Source organism: Trichoplax adhaerens, genomic scaffold, assembly GCF_000150275.1.
Source record: "Trichoplax adhaerens TRIADscaffold_4 genomic scaffold, whole genome shotgun sequence".
NCBI classification, from domain to species: Eukaryota; Metazoa; Placozoa; class Uniplacotomia; order Trichoplacea; family Trichoplacidae; genus Trichoplax; species Trichoplax adhaerens.
Genome location: NW_002060946.1, coordinates 3,926,319 through 3,945,441, shown reverse-complemented (window position 1 = coordinate 3,945,441; position 19,123 = coordinate 3,926,319). Strand labels below are relative to the sequence as shown.

General features: G+C 32.1%; 3 protein-coding genes across 3 annotated transcripts; 2 read left to right on the top strand and 1 right to left on the bottom strand.

Annotated features, from left to right (window-relative positions):
* Window positions 1–381: 381 nt before the first annotated feature.
* Window positions 382–5,261, top strand: TRIADDRAFT_63276 (expressed hypothetical protein; the record flags this gene model as incomplete). The annotated part of the gene is made up of 9 exons (XM_002111971.1): window positions 382–468; window positions 2,229–2,348; window positions 2,846–2,929; window positions 3,326–3,499; window positions 4,057–4,245; window positions 4,408–4,450; window positions 4,529–4,585; window positions 4,689–4,791; window positions 4,896–5,261. The coding sequence occupies 9 exons, from the start codon at window positions 382–384 to the stop codon at window positions 5,086–5,088; spliced, it is 1,050 nt and encodes a 349-aa protein (XP_002112007.1). The 3' UTR covers window positions 5,089–5,261.
* Window positions 5,262–6,130: 869 nt separating this feature from the next.
* Window positions 6,131–7,569, bottom strand: TRIADDRAFT_55611 (uncharacterized protein; the record flags this gene model as incomplete). The annotated part of the gene is made up of 4 exons (XM_002111478.1): window positions 6,131–6,226; window positions 6,777–6,965; window positions 7,164–7,337; window positions 7,435–7,569. 4 exons carry the CDS (start codon window positions 7,567–7,569, stop codon window positions 6,131–6,133), a joined length of 594 nt encoding a protein of 197 aa, XP_002111514.1.
* A 5,295-nt stretch (window positions 7,570–12,864) lies between these two features.
* TRIADDRAFT_55610 (uncharacterized protein) lies at window positions 12,865–17,473 on the top strand (the record flags this gene model as incomplete). Its single annotated transcript, XM_002111970.1, has 20 exons — window positions 12,865–12,920; window positions 13,810–13,875; window positions 14,192–14,270; window positions 14,589–14,648; window positions 14,811–14,871; window positions 14,972–15,081; window positions 15,220–15,428; window positions 15,512–15,557; window positions 15,659–15,748; window positions 15,855–15,904; window positions 15,993–16,074; window positions 16,230–16,286; window positions 16,382–16,416; window positions 16,491–16,560; window positions 16,646–16,724; window positions 16,809–16,860; window positions 16,943–16,980; window positions 17,105–17,130; window positions 17,217–17,278; window positions 17,431–17,473. 20 exons carry the CDS (start codon window positions 12,865–12,867, stop codon window positions 17,471–17,473), a joined length of 1,371 nt encoding a protein of 456 aa, XP_002112006.1.
* Window positions 17,474–19,123: the final 1,650 nt, after the last annotated feature.

The following is a 19,123-nucleotide window of genomic DNA, read 5'->3' as shown; positions in this document are numbered from 1 at the left end:
TCATAGATAACTGGAAAGAAAAGTTACTAAAGTCTATGATTTAATACAGCTATCAACTACTGCTAAACAAGCCTAAAGAGTTAATGTAGTGATGGAGATGCATGGATTCCATGATCATGGAGATGGACAGGAGGGTTCTTGCAAGCTGTAGAAATGCTTATGCAGTATTCCGATTGGACTACGGTAAGACGACCAGACTGACCTGGAAGACATATTGTGATAACACCGTATAGTGTCTCATACGCTATTGCGCTCTCCTACCAAATGGAGTCCATCACTGGATAAACGGTAAATCAAAGTCATTTTTAATTCATTGCCTCCATACCTGGCCACTGCTATCGCATCGCTCCCTTCCAAAAAAAATCATTAGCAAGGAAAATCATGCCTCGCATTGACAACGATATCAAATTAGACTTTAAAGATGTCTTATTTAGACCGAAAAGAAGCACCTTGAAGAGCCGATCAGAGGTAAGTGCATGCTATTAGGTTGATTATGGCCATTTTCAGTCTTGAACTATCTTGATCAGTCACTAATGGCGATGTTCGCTGAATCAAAGTCGACCTGGTAAGATGTCGAGCTCCATCCGATTTTTTTAATTAAACGATGATTGAATCATTTTCATCCAAACTAGCCCATTTGCAAATCAAGATAGAGCTAGGCTATAGAATAGATTTGATCGATCAATTCTTTATTTTACTACTGTGATCGCGTTAACAAACTACATAACTGGATAAGTGCAGTTAAATCATTGTTTCAACCAGCCGTCAGAAACGGCGTATATCAAATTAACACACGCAACCAAGCAAAATAAGTGAACTAAAAACACGATTGGAGCTTGATATAGCCTAAATAAATGTCATTAGGGATGATCTGGATGGAGTATGTTGTCGATTGAGATGATCTGTGGATAGGATTAACACTTCAAAAAAGTGGAAGTAGGTCATCTACCAAGGCAGACAAGAAGGCGGTGGCTGCTTATTAGACGTTTTTATATAATTACTAGCTCAGATAGGTGAAGATCATCATTTTGAGCTATAGACATGATATAGTAGACTAACAGGGATAAATAATTCATTTAAATTCCAAGTAATCTACTCGTATAAAATAGAAAGAGATAGGTGATTATCGAATATTTTATCACTAATGTACAGTATTAAGTGGCTTAGATTAGAATAAGAATGAAAATGGGCCAACAGGTGGTGAATATACTTCATCATCAACATGATCAAAACTATCAACGCTATTTAGATTAAAATAATACTACAGTCAAGCTAATAGGTCTATATTCAAGTTGATGAACTAATGAAAGTTAGACAATGGACAAATATCAACTGAATTTACTACACTTGCCACGCTACACAGACACCTGATGTAGGATAGTACGATCAGTGAATCATAAGGAAGGTCCTCCTTAATAGGCTATGGACTACTAAAAAAATATTTTTTTAAAAGTCTGTGATACAGTAGATGATTGTACATGTATACTCGTATATATTATCCAAGACTACTGTAAAGCCTAATAAACTCCGTTCGTCGCTACTGCAACTAATTAATGATCATAGGACTAAAGATAGTGCTGCCGAGCTAAGACGTACACATTCTTCAAGTAAAGTAGTTGATGATCAAACACTACCCTAATAACCTAACAAGCTTAATTTGTCGTCGCTTATTGACAGTATCAGTTGATGAGAGGCATGACTAAGAACAGTAAAGCAATTTAGCTAAGGCGTGGATATTCCCTAAACACAGTAATTGATGATCAAAGACTACTATAAAAGCCAAGACGTACGTAATCCCATAGATTACTAAACAAATTTTATCTAGTTTTTGATCAAAATATTGCTTTAGTAGCCGAACAAACGCAATGTATTGCTAATAAAGTTGACGGTAGGTGTGGTGTACCTGCTACGATTAGCTAAAAGATTAAGTAAACCCTAATATAGCTCTACTGAACAATTAAGATGACATTGGACGCGATCGATGGTCGGTTTATACCCCAAGCTGAATTATGCCATATGATCAGGAGACTGTGAATGAATATTTTAAAGCAATCTCTTTATACTATAATCTTCTTGAAAATTGAATCTTAAAGTAAATTCTAGAATGGACTCTTTATCAAAACTCTAGTTTGCTTAAAAATTACTAAATCTATTTCATCGCCTAATCTGTCATTGCCTATACTATTAATTTATTCAACTTAAATAATATACGTCTCTTTTCTCTGTAGGTTGAGCTAGTACGTAAACTTCAATTCAGGAATTCCGGCAATTCTTATGAAGGAATTCCAATTATCGCTGCTAATATGGATACGACTGGTACCTTCGAAGTAGCTGAAGCCCTGGCCATGGTTGAGTATTATTTCTCTACCTTCTATCGTAAAATCTGTAATATATGCCTGGGACTACTTGTTTTAGTAGTCTCTGTATATGCTATCCCATTTTGTTATACGCATACTGTAATGAAATAACAGATACCCATTCAATAGAAAAATAGTTTTTCAGTAATACCTTCGTTAATATTATCTGCAGTGATGCTAGTAAGTTCAATTTTTATTGAATATTAATAACATAATTTTATATATGCCTATTAAATAGTAGAATTAATTAATTTTTCAATCAGCATCTTATTAATACAAGATGTTGTGATTAAATAGAACAAATAATTTTTTAAAGCAATCTATTTCTTAAACATGATGCAATAATATAATTTACCTCATTTCATCTGATAATGAACTATAATTATACGTGCCTGTTAAATAAAATTTTCCTGCAATAGCTTGTTAACATTAGATATAGCAATGCAGCTAGCTTCATTTTATCTAATGATTTTTATATCATTTTGTAGCATAAAATGTTTACCGCTATCCATAAACATTATTCCCTTCAACAATGGCAAGACTTTGCAAATGACCATAAAGATGTACTGCAGGTAAAATTATAAGACGTAGTGGATCGATAACAATCGAATAGCATTATATTTACATACCAATGATATACCTTGTTGAAATTGAAAATGTTACATGCATGTCCAAGTATCGTTGTGTATATCTGCTATAGAATGATACAGAAAATATGTAAGGTTTCAACTCTGTATACTAAGAGAATTAGTAAACCTCATCCACTGTTCGTATTGAATTAGATATTATATGTATCGGTAACGTACGATGAAATTCATACTAAAGGCTTATTTACACATTTTTTTCCGCTAAGATGTAGTACCTATACGCATATACCCCAATTTGCATAAAAGCAGTAATCAAGTTTAAGTTAATGTTTTCGCAATCCGATACATAGTATATGTAACTATTCTGTTTCCAATTCAAAGTATGTAGCCGTCAGTTCTGGTGCTAGCAAAGACGATATGGATCGTCTGGATGCCATTCTAAGTGCTGTACCTGCGCTGAATACAATCTGTCTTGATGTTGCTAATGGTTACTCGGAATTATTTGTTGAATGTGTACGAAATGTTAGAAAGAAATATCCGAATCACACTGTCATTGTATGTATAGTGTACCGAATTAATGATGTGCTTTTATGGTGCAATATTATAATACTAACAAAGATGTAGCGTACTAGAACTGTGATATACTGTCAAATACTTCGCACTGCAGATAGACTGTTTAAGTCATAAGATTCTACATTTCCTATTTTCGCCAATTTAGCTATGTTATGCGAGTCGAATAGTAAATTACCTAATTTTCCTATTCTTAGTTTCTCAAATATACTACAGTATAATAATTGTATCCAAAATAGAACACATCTAACTATATTCAAAAATAAGACTGGATTTGTACTGAAATCACAAGAATACTATCAGCATATAGTAGCCTTTTGATTTAATATTGAAAATCATAATTTGAGACGTACACTCATATTCCGTATTTAAATATCAACATAGAGTTGCCTAAAATTTCCTTCATATATTTGAGTAATCTTAATTTTAACAATCATATTTGATACCATTTACAGTAATACATATTATATGCCCAAGCTAATTAATCTTGTATCGTAGCAACGTAAATTGCATAAAAATATATATATTGTCTTAACCTGCAGGCCGGTAATGTTGTAACGGGTGAAATGGTTGAGGAACTAATTCTGAGTGGTGCCGATATAATCAAAGTTGGTATAGGCCCTGGTTCTGTATGTACTACCCGTAAAAAGACTGGGGTTGGCTATCCGCAAATCAGTGCCGTATTGGAGTGTGCTGATGCTGCACATGGTTTAGGTGGTCATATCATATCTGTATGTAAAGTCTCCCCCTGTTATTTTTATTTTAAGAATTACCGTTTCTGTAAATATCGACTAACATGATTTTCCACCAACTATTATTTGTAATATCATGGATACAATATTGTTATTAACACTATATCTAAAAGAGGTGTTACTGCTAACATAAAATTTTAGGATGGTGGGTGTACCTGTCCAGGAGATGTTGCCAAAGCATTCGGTAAGCAATCAAAGTTATCTAAAAGAGATTTAAATCATTTGCAAATTGTAAAGAGGAAAACTGTTACCTTCAAATTAGGAGCTGGAGCTGATTTTGTTATGCTTGGTGGAATGTTTGCTGGACATGATCAGTCTGGTACGCTAAAATAATATCCCAGATTTTGATCGAAACATATGATTGCGATATAAATTAATTATTATTGGTGGAAACTCTCAATATTTGATGTTACGATATGTAGGCGGAGAATTGATTGAAACGAATGGGAAAAAAGTGAAACTGTTTTATGGAATGAGCTCTGCTGTAGCAATGCACAAGTATGTCGGGAAAGTCGCCGAGTATAGGTAATGAAGAGTTTGACATCGTACTCTTCGCAATATGTCGATCATATCCTTCAAACTTCATTATTGCTTATCTTTGAAACCGATCTTGTCTTGATTAATATTAGAGCATCGGAGGGGAAGTGTGTAGAGATACCTTACCGAGGAGACATAAATGACACGGTTCTAGATGTCCTTGGCGGCGTACGCTCGACATGCACCTACGTTGGAGCTTCAAAGCTAAAAGAACTTAGCAAAAGAACTACATTTATACGTGTAACACAACAGCTCAATGAGATATTTAAACAGAACGAAAAGTAATACCGACAGCAACAGTTACAGTCCATGATTACCATATATTAAAAGTAATTAGCGTAGTATAACATTATAATTTGTTATACATTAACCTGAAGCTGATTATTATCTTACGTGACTGATTTCTTTCTGTCCTTGCATGTAACTGACGCATATCAGATCAATAATGCTGTAGTCGGTTAATTTAAAAATGAATTTAAAGAAAGGCAATCAATTTTAACTTGCTCACACTCTCTAGTATCTTAATATGCATAACTAGTTTAAATATTAGAGATAATGATGTTGATGATTAAAATAGATCAAGAGAACTCTCTGAACTGATAACATCGTTCTCTTAATGTATTACAAACGTTAGAAAACTAATCAGAAATAAAGGGAATACTGATTTATTCCTACAAAAACGAAGAATTATACGAGGCGTATTATAATTATCAAAGTTCATGTGCATGTAGACGAAAGTACTGGTACTTGATATTCTCAGGCCCAGCCTAATTATGTGTCGAAAATGTAAGAAATACATGGTTTGAGTAAAGGCTTAAGAACTTTCGTTAATAATACCAGATTTTGATTATACTCGTATGTTCAATATCCAGCGTTATAGTGTCATAGTTTCAGTATATTAGGAATATTCTATACTATATACGGTACCAATGATGATTGATCATTCATAACATCCAGCAGTAACAGGTAAGCTATTTTCACCCATTTCCTCTTGCTTATTAATCAAAATGGCAAATCCGTTAAATACCGTCTAACTAGTGCAATATTGAAATACTACTTCCAATAATTAACAACCATTACCGAAAGTCAATTGATTTCTAATGCTACGTAGTTCACGCAACCTATCTTCATTCATTTTCCCTTTCATATTAATCAAAATGGTAAATTCCTTAAAAGACAGTCTACTTTAATATCACATTTTCTTTATTCGGTAGTTTTATTGCAATATACAGAGGTATCTGAACATAAATTAGGTAAAATGGGAACTAATGATAGTGTAAAACAAACATCACCGACAGATAATAATTGACAATTTAACTGATATCGATTAGCTGTCTTTGTCGGTTGGCAAGATGACCAACCGCGGCCTATAACGAAGAATGGATGTTCCGCGGCAAATTCCATTTGTACCTGCAATATTTGTCTATCCATTAGTATTTCATGCTTAAATTAAAATAATTAATCTGTAACGTTATGGAAATGAACTGATAGACATAGTTTAATGCTAGTATAAGATTGAGCTAATATAATTCTTGGAAAGGAATATCAGTTCATCTAAGTATTAGATCAAAATAACTGTAAGCTACGGGTAAATACTGCACTTCTGCAATAGCTAGATAAGTTTGTGCTTAAGGTATTTTATTAACTATGATGGACTCAATAATTATATTGCCTAAACAATAGGATCATGCTATACAATGAATAAGAATGGAAAATTTTTGTGGGTAGAATAAGTAATTACAGTATGATAACAAATTGCTGCGTTAAATATTGGAAAACTTGAATTATGAATGGGCTATTTCTTCTACCTAGTTTCAGGCTATGTAGCATTGGATAATTTTAAGGTAGCAATATTAATGTTCACTATCATTCATAGAATTTAATACACTAGTTAAATTACAAACTCGAGCAATAACATGAACAAGAATAGAATAATGCGGATAGTGAATAATTTTTTTAAGACACACTGGTACCTGTTGGTTGGATTCTGCGGTAATAAATCCAATCACTACTTTTTCTGTACTTGAACTATCGTCTTTATAAACGATCCTACTTGTATCCAATTTTAATTCAGGATAAAGTTTTGCACAAGCTATGAAATCTTCTTGGGCTAAATCTTGTATATTTTTGACTTGATTATTAGCTAAATGGATAGGAGTTCCCTGTACAATTAATTTGAGTGCATTACTAATAAGATTATCCAAAATTTTTACTAACAACCGCAATATGGTCAATGCAGTCATTGAATATGTAATTATGCGATAACTGCTTCTGGTGGACATATCTTTCATGGAAATTATTGCAATATCCAGCAAGTTGACGATATCAAGAGAGTAAACTCGATAGCTAAAGTATGTTACCTTTTGAAAATAGTATGGATAATCGTTCTCGAATTGTAGATTGAAATTAGGATAAATCTGGCGAACTGTTATATCACCATAAGGAAAGGATAACGGCATTGCTGTTCTGTTTTCTATCTGGCTACAGCTTGATGAATTTCCTATCCAGTATCCATTAAACTCTTTCCCTTGATACTAGTTAAACAGAACATATTGTAAATATTTAATATATCAGCCAAGCAATCAATCTAATAACCACTTGCAGTGAGGAGCCATTCAAAGAAAATTTTACATTGCTAGTGATTTCTTCACCAGTGGATATGATTACGGATGAACATGGCGATGAATATGACGAATTTGTGCTAGCATCACTGTAACTTTGATCATCGGAAAAATCTTTAGGTGGTAATTCTCCACTCGATGCCATCATTTCCATCTATAATTCCAAAGAGTGCAAATTCAGTCTAGCGATCATCATATATACTCTATCGATGCTAAGCTACTTCTACTAAATATGGATTAATTCATGATTGCAAATAACAATTCTGTGCTGTAAATACTTGTATCGGATGTACATGTGAAAGTATGCCATTTGATAGGATATTAACCGAATAACGCTTAAAACATATTCCATATTTTGGGTGCTATATCAACAAGTATAAACAATCATTTGACATGTTTCAAAATACAATGATCTTATTAGATTAGGCCCTATTTGGTTAGTAATCGAGAAATACGGTTATTTTTGGATGTTCAAGATGTAGCTGGTAGAAGTTCGTAATATACATTGATCAATTATGACTAAAATGTTATATATTAGGAAAGATTGAAATCATTTTAAGCATGGTGAAAGATTACGCGATCAAAATCGACCTAGGTGTGGGGCTATCTCTTATTAGCTAGAGGAATCATGAAAGAGTCATTTAGGTCCAGGATATTACATTTCGATCAAATCCTACGTTTCATGATGAAAAATAGAAATTTTATCACAGAAGGCGAAGCGGAGGGCTCCAAGCAATTACAATTTAAGTCACAAGATCAAATCCTAGCTTTTGTGATGAAAAGTAGAAATTTGATCGGAAAAAGCGAAGGAAAGAACTCAAACACAATTAGAATTTTAGTTATTTGCGTTTTCGTTATTTATTGACTTGGATGCTGATTGAAGTCGGCTAAAAGAAAAAGGAATAACTTGTTGTGTGATAAATATTTGTGTTATAAATTTTGTAACACCTTGTTGTTTGTAAATTCAATTATAGCAATCAGACACAAGGGATATAATAAAGATATAGTTATCGTCTATGAAACTAAGCCTCTGGATACTTATTATGAGCTATATTGCAATAGTAATAGTCAAATAGGCATCAAAAATCATCCGTATACAGTATAGAAGGACTTCTCGATTTAAAGATTCTATCTTGGCTATATGATTTATACACAGTAGCTTCTCTTCTCTTGTGGGCGAATTCAGTAATCTAATTTATTTGTAAACTTGAAGCAAAGAGCAATACGGGCATAGAAGTGTTTAGACCTTGCTTACAGCTAAGAACTACCATACATGTGAGGAATAGAAATCATCTAGGTATACAGGCATAAAAAATTTAAAATACGTGCTTGGAATATAACATTAATACTCTTAATACGATACTGAGATACTACTTGGCCCTCTAATTCAGAATTATGAGGCTATGAAATAAAGCTATTAAGGTAAAGCAAAATCTAGAGCCTAAAACTAACATGCTAAACTACTAATTATGCAGAAGTTTGTAATCGATTGAGGTAGAGTGTAGGCTGTTGCAATGAACTAATTTAGAAATCTTATTAATAGTAAGATTACAAGTGCAGAGAATTAGCTCTTCCGCACATTTAGTTTTAAAATATTGCTACTGCTATCATAAATAAATGAAATTGCTTTAGAGATGATGGTAAATGAAAAGGATAATCTCTATGATAGATAAATAAATTTCTATATCGCTCCCGGCGACAATTAACGTAATAAAAGTAAAAGATACATTCGAAAATTAACTATCTAAGTTGTTAAATTTCAATAAGCTAAAAGAAATGAACGGCAAAATCTCTCAGATAGGTAAAGGATTTAGTTAATTAAGATGCTTCTCTGTTAAGACTGAGATTGTATGCTATTATAGGCATAACAGCTACAGCTAACAACCTCTTCTATGTGCAACTAAAGGTGTACAATATTCACTGTAGAGATATCATCACATCTAGAAATTTGATAAATTTTATGAATTATAACGTTTAACAAGACGCTGAGTTAAATGCTTTCCATTTCTGTAATCTAATTATTATTATTACCTGTTTGATAAGGTTAGTATTAATTGTGATTAATTATGAAGTGAGAAATGATCCATTAAATAGCAACGGAATAGGTTATATCGATTTTATGAAATTATACCGATAACTCGGACTATATTATCATTATACACTATCATAATGATCGAAACTGGATCTAATTGGCTTTATTGATGATAATGCAAGTGTGTTGCATGACAGGACTTTAACAAGTTGTCTGGCTACCGTATGGCATCAATATGATTTATACATTGTATACATTTGAAATTAATCAAACCATATGGTTGTACCTTTCAAATCAATGTGTTGCATTCAGTTATTCATAATGATAGTAGATCTTATGATATCAATATGCTCATCACTTATCGAGTGCAGTAATCTGACACCTTTTCCCAGAAAATATATTTCTCTGCAATATCTTCAACTAGAACTTGAGTCCATTTGCAAATTATAATACCCAATATCATTCTTGTCTAGAAGAAAGTACTATGTACTATGAAAAGATTAATATAAAACTTCTCAGCTCTCTACCAAGTGAACTGTTATTGCTCTACGAATAAATGCATTCAGAGCTATCAGTACCGTTATATATTGTATCAGATTTAAAAGCACTAGTGTACATTTATATAGTCACGTAGGTACATGGAATGTGATGCAACTTTAGGTTAGTGGTAGAAACGAATAGGTGGAAACGAATAACTTCAATTGTAATAAGAAATCTAGATTTAAAACTATGATACGAAGTATTATTAAGATAAATTTGAGAGTAAATATCTATAGTTTGTACCTAATTTGTTTGGAGTTTATTTTGAGATTATAAAGATTTTTGTGCGATTGCCTAACTAAGATTAGTCTGATGAGAGTAATATTTTTACTACGCTGCTAGAATTCATTAATCCGAGGATATAGGCGGAGGTCTACCATGAAGATCAATGTAATAATATAAGTAATACTAGTGACTGGTCGAAATACATATTATCTACAGTGCAAGATAGTACGGCATAGTAGTTTATTAAGCTCAATTTTGAACACACTGTTTTGTTCTAGCTATGATATATGTGTTCGTATATCTAATGCAAGTGAATTAAAATATCTTTCCTCTGTTTACACACCTAGATTAGCAACGTCAATATTTCTAATATCTTAGTTTACCGAGCTTAATAGAAGAATACAGGTTCTATTCTATGAGATATACCATATTCATTGGTAATAAATATATCCAGAATTGAATAGCAAATATCTGACATAATAGTTTATTCAGTTTAATTTTGAAAATACAGGTCTAAATATCGTCGTTTACTCAGTTTAATATAAGAATGCAGGTTCTCTTGCATAGTATATACCGCACTCATCGGTAATATATACATATCCAGAATTGAATAACAAACATCCTGCATAGTAGTTTATTAAGTTCCATTTTATTCTAGTTATTATGTATGTGTGCATATATCCGATGCAAGTGAATTAAAAAATATCTTTCTCAGTTTACACACCTAGATTAGTGACGTTAATGTTTCTAAAATAATATCGTACTTTATTTAGCTTAATATAAAAATGAAGACTATATGTATAAGTTCTGTTCTATAATATGTGTATAGCGACTATTTTTATATATCGTACTCATCGGTATTAATATATGCGTATATCCAGAATTAAAAAGCAAATATCCGCTCCTGTTCATATAGACTTATGAAATGAAAACTTCTAGTATGATATAGTGATTAAGAGCTCCATTTTGAGAATGACCCGACCCATTTACATACTGTTGAAATAAATGCTTCTACTATAATGTAATATTTCAATGAGCTCAATTTGAGAATGCAAGCTCTGTTCTTAGCTGCAAGGAGTGTGTTACGATATATATAGCTTATTTGATATGAATCAATGGTAGCTATTTCTTCTTGCTTATATAGATTGAAAATAAATGCTCGTAGTACGAGTAGATTATCTAGTTTGCTATGCGAATGCAACTTCTAGTCTACAATATAGTACTTCAATTAGCTCAATTCGAGAATGTAAGCTATAAAGAGTGTGTTACGAGATATATATATAGCATATCAGATATGAATCAATGGTAACTATTTCTTGCTTATATAGATTGAAAATAAATGCTTGTAGTACAAGTAGATTATCTAGCTTGCTATAAGAGTACAGTTTCTAGTCTACAATATAGTATTCCAATGAGCTCAATTTGAGAATACAAGCTTTGTTCTCAGCTATAGTTGAGGAATGTGTTATATATAGCATATCAGATATAAATCAATGGTAACTATTTCCTCTTGCTTATATAGATTGAAAATAAATTCTTGTAGTACAAGTAGATTATTTAGCTTGATATGAGAGTGCAGCTTCTAGTCTACAATATAGTACTTCAATGAGCTCAATTTGAAAATGCAAGCTTTGTTCTCAGCTATAATTAAGGAATGTATTATATATAGCATATCAGATACGAATCAATGGTAACTATTTCTTCTTGCTTATATAGATTGGAAATGAATACTCGTAGTATGAGTAGATTATCTAGCTTGCTATGAAACTACAACTTCTGGTCTGAAAGGTCCATATACAATTTGTTGCTTAAGCGTATATAATGTTCCTCCGTCCAATGTCATATTACTAGTCTTATAGACTAACGAAGTGAACAGTATTAGTACGGTAGAACAACTTACTGAGCTCAATTTGGACAGTGCAAACTCTCTTCCCAGCTCTACGTTATTCGATATTGCGAAATTGCCACGCTATATTCTTTACTCTACGTAGGCAAGAAAATCAGGATACTTTCGCCATAATATACATGCACTTTATAAGATTTACAGGATATCAACGCATGCAGATATATGAGCAATGTACGGTATAAATAATTGCAATAGCTTTAATTCGGCTTGTCTATGTTAATCTATAGCAAATAAGCTCCTATTTGGAATCAATTTCTAAGTTTAAAGAGCTGCCATATCGATTAGGTAGAGCTGATTTCCGTTTATCCATTTGCAAGGCTATAAAAGATAGTATAGCGTATAAGGTATGTTACCGAACAGTAGTATACTACAATAATATTCGGTAGTATTCAGAATACTATACGGACGGACTGCTGGTTGGAAGACCCTGATCCTCCAAGGGAGTGTAAGGTGGCATCGCTTACGGCCACATGTTTATAGGTATTAGTATCAAAACAGGTTGCATGTTTGATACATAGTATAGAGAAACGTGTCGAAGACTTAAGATTAATATATATCATTTATTATTATAGGCGTAATCATTCGACAACCCTTTGCAATCCAGGCCCAAAATTGCTCAATCTATCCTTTCTACTTCGTTTCTAATCGTTATTTCCAGCATAAACTGCGTGGATTGGACTTTATTGGTATTATCCTTGAGCAGCTATAGTGATTACAGCTAAAATTAGGGTTGAAAAATGTGCAACGTAGAAGATCAAGATCTTCTACCTCCCAGTAAGGCAAAGAATGCGAGGTAAGATTTGCTTAATTAAATGCAGCAATATTCAATTTAAAATCCAAGCCATGGATAAACATTAATTAATTAAGACACTAAATTATGGTGATTTTGCACTGAAATAGACTGCAATTATATCTTATGTAAGTGTTTAAGGGTGTTTGTTGCTCAAGTGTAGACTAGCGTCTATATACAAATTCGATTCGATACTGTACATGCTCGATGAGGTTTGCCTTTGCATCAATAGTCTCGATATACTCTTTAAATGTATCATGATCTATTGGCAGATATAAAGTTGGACATGCGATCTCGTATAGGAGCATTTTATTGTAGTCGATGGTATACAGTATTTTAGTAGTATAATTTGTTGTTAAATAGTATACGAGCATGAATAGATTCAATTCTGCAGCTACTGGATGTAGGACTATTTGCAATCGATAATTTATTATAGAAGCAGTGTTGTATGGTCGTAACATTTGCGATGAAATAATATACTAGCATGAATAGATTCCATTTTAAAGATAGTACATAGGTGCATGCACTTGCAGTAGTAGTCCCAATGTCAAAGATTGCAAGTCATTAACAAATAGTGTTATAAAGAGATTACTACTTGTAAATGTAAATATTCAATTTCGTAAAGTAGTACATGAAAATAATCAGCAAATATAGTCATTACCACTGTATTACATAAAGATAAATGCTGACTGTTTCAATCTGGAACAGAATAGGCCTGATATAAGGCTAACCTCCAACAATTGATTTATTCCTTGCGAAATTTCATAAAGTTTAAGATAGCATATCACTGTTAATGCCATAGAAGACCTGAATAGTTGACCAATGTTCTTTGTAATTTCATTTATAAAACCGTTTACAACACATGGAAATCCTAATTCTTGCCACTTACAAGTCGGACTTGTATCAAATGTAAGGAAGTAGCTCAAATAGTTCTCAGAGCGGATAACTGTTATTGCAGGTTGGTAGAGAATAATAAAGCGCTAAAATATAGAATCAAGCACATTCAGGCATCTATGAGGGTATTACATATCATGTGATATCCTGTCAATATCTCATGAATGTTAAAATTGAATTGGGTATGCACGCGTATGTAGATATAACAGATCGAAACTTGGAATAATGCATGTGATCACTTATATAGTTGCATATAATCATAATCAACTTTTAATATAATTTGATCCGAAACTTTATATTATCCACACTTAACATTTGTAAAGTATGAATGAAGTAACTACTTCATTCTGATCAAATCATGCTTTCTTTATTCTCATTAGATCTTGTTTCATTGCTTATTTTACTCACAAATTTCGAGCAACTATTGGAAAGTCTAAATTGATCAGATCAAATGAAAAGGTACCTTTGTCGAGATAAGTATTGTAGTTATCAATGTGCAATAATACAGTATATATTCATAGTCTATGTTGGTGATAATCTCTATTGCATATTTATTTGGATAACTACTGGGCTATGGATTAGAATACATATTTCTTGTATATAGTATCTCATATTGTAATGCTTTTATATATCGTATAAAATGATCCAATATTGTTCATTTATCAAATATTCCGTTGTCTTACGTGTAAAGTGAATACTATATTTACAGTCTATATGCAATATGTGTCACTGATAGCATGATAATCATCCATTTTGACAATACTTGCATTCTTGTAGGTTTTATTGGCATTCTCTGGTGGCCCACGATCTTCAGCTATGCTATATTTAGTCCATGAGGTTAATAAACACAGTTAACTTTACCAACTGATATAGCCTAGGCAACCCTATAAAAATTAATCTTCTACGTTATTCTATGATTATGGTTGTTGCGGAAACTGCTAATGATAATAGTTAAGCTCTGCAAGCTATGTAGTTATTTTCTGGTAATTATTTTGATAGGGCCTGTCTGAAAATATTCATAAAAAGCTGCGATTTCTACCTGGAGTTGTATTTATAGATGGTATAGTCAAAATGATAATGAGTTGTAAAGAGTCTGCGTAATGTAATGGTTTCTATCAAGTATTGCACTGATATACTGTACATGGATTAATTATTAATAGATGGTGCAATCCTACAGCTATCGGAAAATGAACGGCGTAATTACTTAGAATTTATTCGCACAACCGTATCGAAGACAGGTTTTCCGTTATTTTGCGAGAGTTTAGGAAAGGTAAATGTACAAACTCGCACATATTTATGTTCACTATTGGGTTTAAAACTACTGAATGAGTATAAAAATTAGCGAAATGGTGGCCTTATCTGGCTGTACATTCTATTATCTAACTCTTTCTTGGATATAACATGTCAGATATTTCCAACCAATCAAGATACCAATATCCAAAGTAATCTCTTATCGTCGGACTTGAGCAACACTACTCGTAGCGACGCTACTTCAAGTTCTAATTTTGACCTAGATACTTTAATTAAAAGATTTAAAAATGATGAACTAAAAATCGTGCAAGTTTTCGAAAAGTTACCCAACTCTACAGCTAAAGAGGACATGTTACATATTTTAAGGTAACGTATAGATTGTAATAGTCAATGGCATTGTTTTTCCAGTCTTATAAAAGTTTTACTGTAAATCATTTCGAAATACTTAGAAAAAAATTAATCCAACAAATTGCTGAAGCGAACGGTTATACAAAGGTAATTATTGCAGTTTTTACTAAGAGGATATTATCTATAAAACGTTAATTAAAATAAAGCAAGATTAATTTTAATATTTAATCCAAACATTAAACGAATAGGTTATGTTTGCTGATTGTGGAACTAGGCTAGCAGTCAAAATTTTAAGTGATATTGCTCAAGGCCGGGGCTCATCGGTTGCACATGACGTGGTAACTAGCCGAGTTTCTCATATGTCTAATTTCAACGTTATTATAGCTTTTTTAATACTCATTAATGATACTGTATACGTATTTTTCTCGTATTCATTCCTTTAAGACCTTTGCTGATGAGAGAAATCAAGCAGTCACTCTCGTTAGACCTATGAGGTTAATGCACAACTGAATGTAAACTACACTAGACAAATTACTGGCCTAAGAGAAATCAATTACTTTCATTATATGTTATTAACAACAGGGAATTTCTGACGAAAGAAGTTGCAAATTATTTGACGCTGAAAAGTATAGATTACAGAACTAGGTTATCCTTAACAACTATGGTAAGAACAAGCATGGGAAATACGAAAGCAATAATAAAATTGAACAATCTTACAGTCTTAACTATAAACTATTCTCAAGTCATTTACTCTGTCCAATAGATAGCTACTTTAATTGATGGCTGGTAAAAATATCAATTTTTTGTATATTGCAACAGAAGCCGGTTAAAAGTAGCATCGAACGTTTAACTGAAAATTTTGTTACAGACTTGCAGGTGTATTTTTATTGCTTAAAAATTGGCCATTGTTAATATTAGGATATCGTCATAGCATTTGCATAATTCATTCTTATAATTACATCTTGGTATAGGCCAGCTTTCCTTCAACAGTAAATACCATTTGTAGGTCAGTAAAATATAAAAATTTATGAATACATCATTCTTTACTGAAGCAGGAGCAATTATTATTTCGATATGTAGAACTGGAGATAAATTATCAGTAGGGGATACTTCCAAGATTGATGCTGATGCAATTTGTCCTTTATGCGACGTAAGAACACTTGTGTGATTAGACAATCATCCGATTTTGTTGTTATTATATCATGATAATTAGTTGTGTTAACGTTTGTATTCAGTCTCGCATAGATACCAACAATAGCTTGGAAGGTAAAACAACATCTAAAACTACATCTAAAATATGTCAGAATACTGCTGGTAATTTGCTTCCTTATAATTAAAAGCGTTTTTCAGTTATTTAGTAATTTTTCTGCAGTATCTCTAATGAATTATTATCTTTAGATTCTTGCTGCGGTGAAGGTGATGGTTCCTGCAATAGAATTGCAAGGATAAAGTATGTAAATACATGCAAATGCATAGATCAGTATTTAAGGGTTTTAGTAATCTGTATCAATTGTTAATTTTGTTTTCAACAGCTTAACTGCTAAAGAAATCGAAGATAGACTGTGTTATGGTATGAGGTTTACAATGATTAACTTGATGAATGAGAAATTTTGATATTGTATACGTCATGATGTGAGACAAAATTACACGGTTTATTGATTACATCTAATCACAATTTCTACGTTTCTATTTAGGTTGTAGGTTAATATTCCATAGCAATGTAAGTTTCCCTTTATTCCTGATTTGCAATTTTTACACTTTTAGAAATTAAAAAGTAATTAAAAACTCAATACCTTTGTAAAATAGAATTGGGAAATGGATGATTTACCCCAGTTTCTGATAGATGCTATTGAAAAGCAATTGAGGAGGTAAAATTGTTGATAGTGTTATGATATAATTACCAATTAGTTTTCGCAAGAGTCATTTTTGAGGTTACATTCTTGCACTATATTAATAAATAGCAAATACGATAGACATGTAAATATGTACGATTATAAAAAGTTATCTTTTTGGCTATTAGGAAAAGATTGAAAGAAGAAATTGAAGAGTTCTTATTGGATTAATTTTAGAACTTATTTCAATTTATAGTTAGCGAGCTATCTTGAATGAAATTCTGCCTAAGAAACATGTATGTAGTAACTTTACTGTGTATTCTTCGACAGGATATTTTGTAAAAATTTCGAATCTTGTTTATAGTTCTCGATTCTACTTTGAAAATGTGCACTATACGCGTAGCTAAAAATGTCAATAAAGCTAAACTGATTCGATATTAAGCTTAGGAATTGGATGATTTGATCTCTGTTTTACTAATAAAGGGGAATTCCTTAATATTGTCTATGCAATCAAGTAAGAAGATATTATAATTTTACTGCACACTTTAGTACTCCACAGTGGTGCAATAGTTTCATATTACATTCGCCGAATTAAGCTTTCGATTGTAAGGTAAAATATATGTACGCAATCTATAGTAGGGTAACTGTTAAGCGAATATCATCGAATACCGAACACAAACAGGGTCTCTTATAGTTTGTTTATTTATATATTATTATTTGAAAATAAGAATACAACTATTCATTAAAAGAAAGGCATCAGATTATATTTGATAGCATTGTTGTAATATAAATTTTTAAGATACTGCATACATTCAATTGTAAACTGTATGAATCCTACAAGCCGCTGCGTTGCATGTTGAAAGTTGAAGTGGCTTTTACGTAATCCAAAGTTAAAAGTTTAAAAATTGACAGGGTTGCATGACTCATCAGGCTTTGATAGTCAATTATCACCGTGAATAAATAGCGGTTAACATGTGATCGATCATCTATATTACTTAGTAAGTTTAAAAACTTTTCTAAAATGTGTAGTCGTAGCACCTAGTAATTATGTTACCTATCGTAATTAGACATTTATATGATTGTATGAAAGACTTACATCTAGGCGTGAGATTAAATTTGTAATGCATTTGGCTGCAATCAGGTTATATTATCAATGAGTGTATCCTAATCTGAGTAAAGTCAATAATACAGTACAGTAAGATATAGTCTGCGTGACTATAACTTTGTAATAATTAACTAATGTACAGTACACTGAGCTTACGTCAATTTACATATAATACGTCTAGAGATATAATTCATAATGTAATTTTGTTGCAATTGAATTATTATAGAAGGTATCATAGTCTGCATGCAAAATCAACAATAGTCGTATAATACAGTAAGATATACTCTCGCGTAGTGACAACAGTTTTTTACGAAGCAATATGCCTAAAGCTTATAATGTATAGACATACAATAGACGAACAAGATGTAGATAGAATGAATAGCGGTTATTTGAATAGCTAGTGATTAGTTTCACCGGCTGCTGTTGGCTTGATTTAGGTGGACCGTGATTCATTTTCATTATTACTCCTTATTCTACCATGATGAGGTATTAAATCTGGTATTCCGTCCACAATAGGATAAGCAACGTTTAATTTATCAGAGATTAACTCTGTTTTATCATCATTTAACCTAAATAGTAGAAAATATATCAATGATAGCATTAATTAAATACAGGAGGTATAATGTCCCTACATTTAAGCTCATATCCGGTAAGAAAATACATATATCGAAATAGCATTACAGGTCCTTGCCGTATTCATCTTAAAATACAGCAATGATGTTGTATTAAATAACACAAGCGAAAGGAGATCGAGATCTCTCGTATTGACTGCAGCA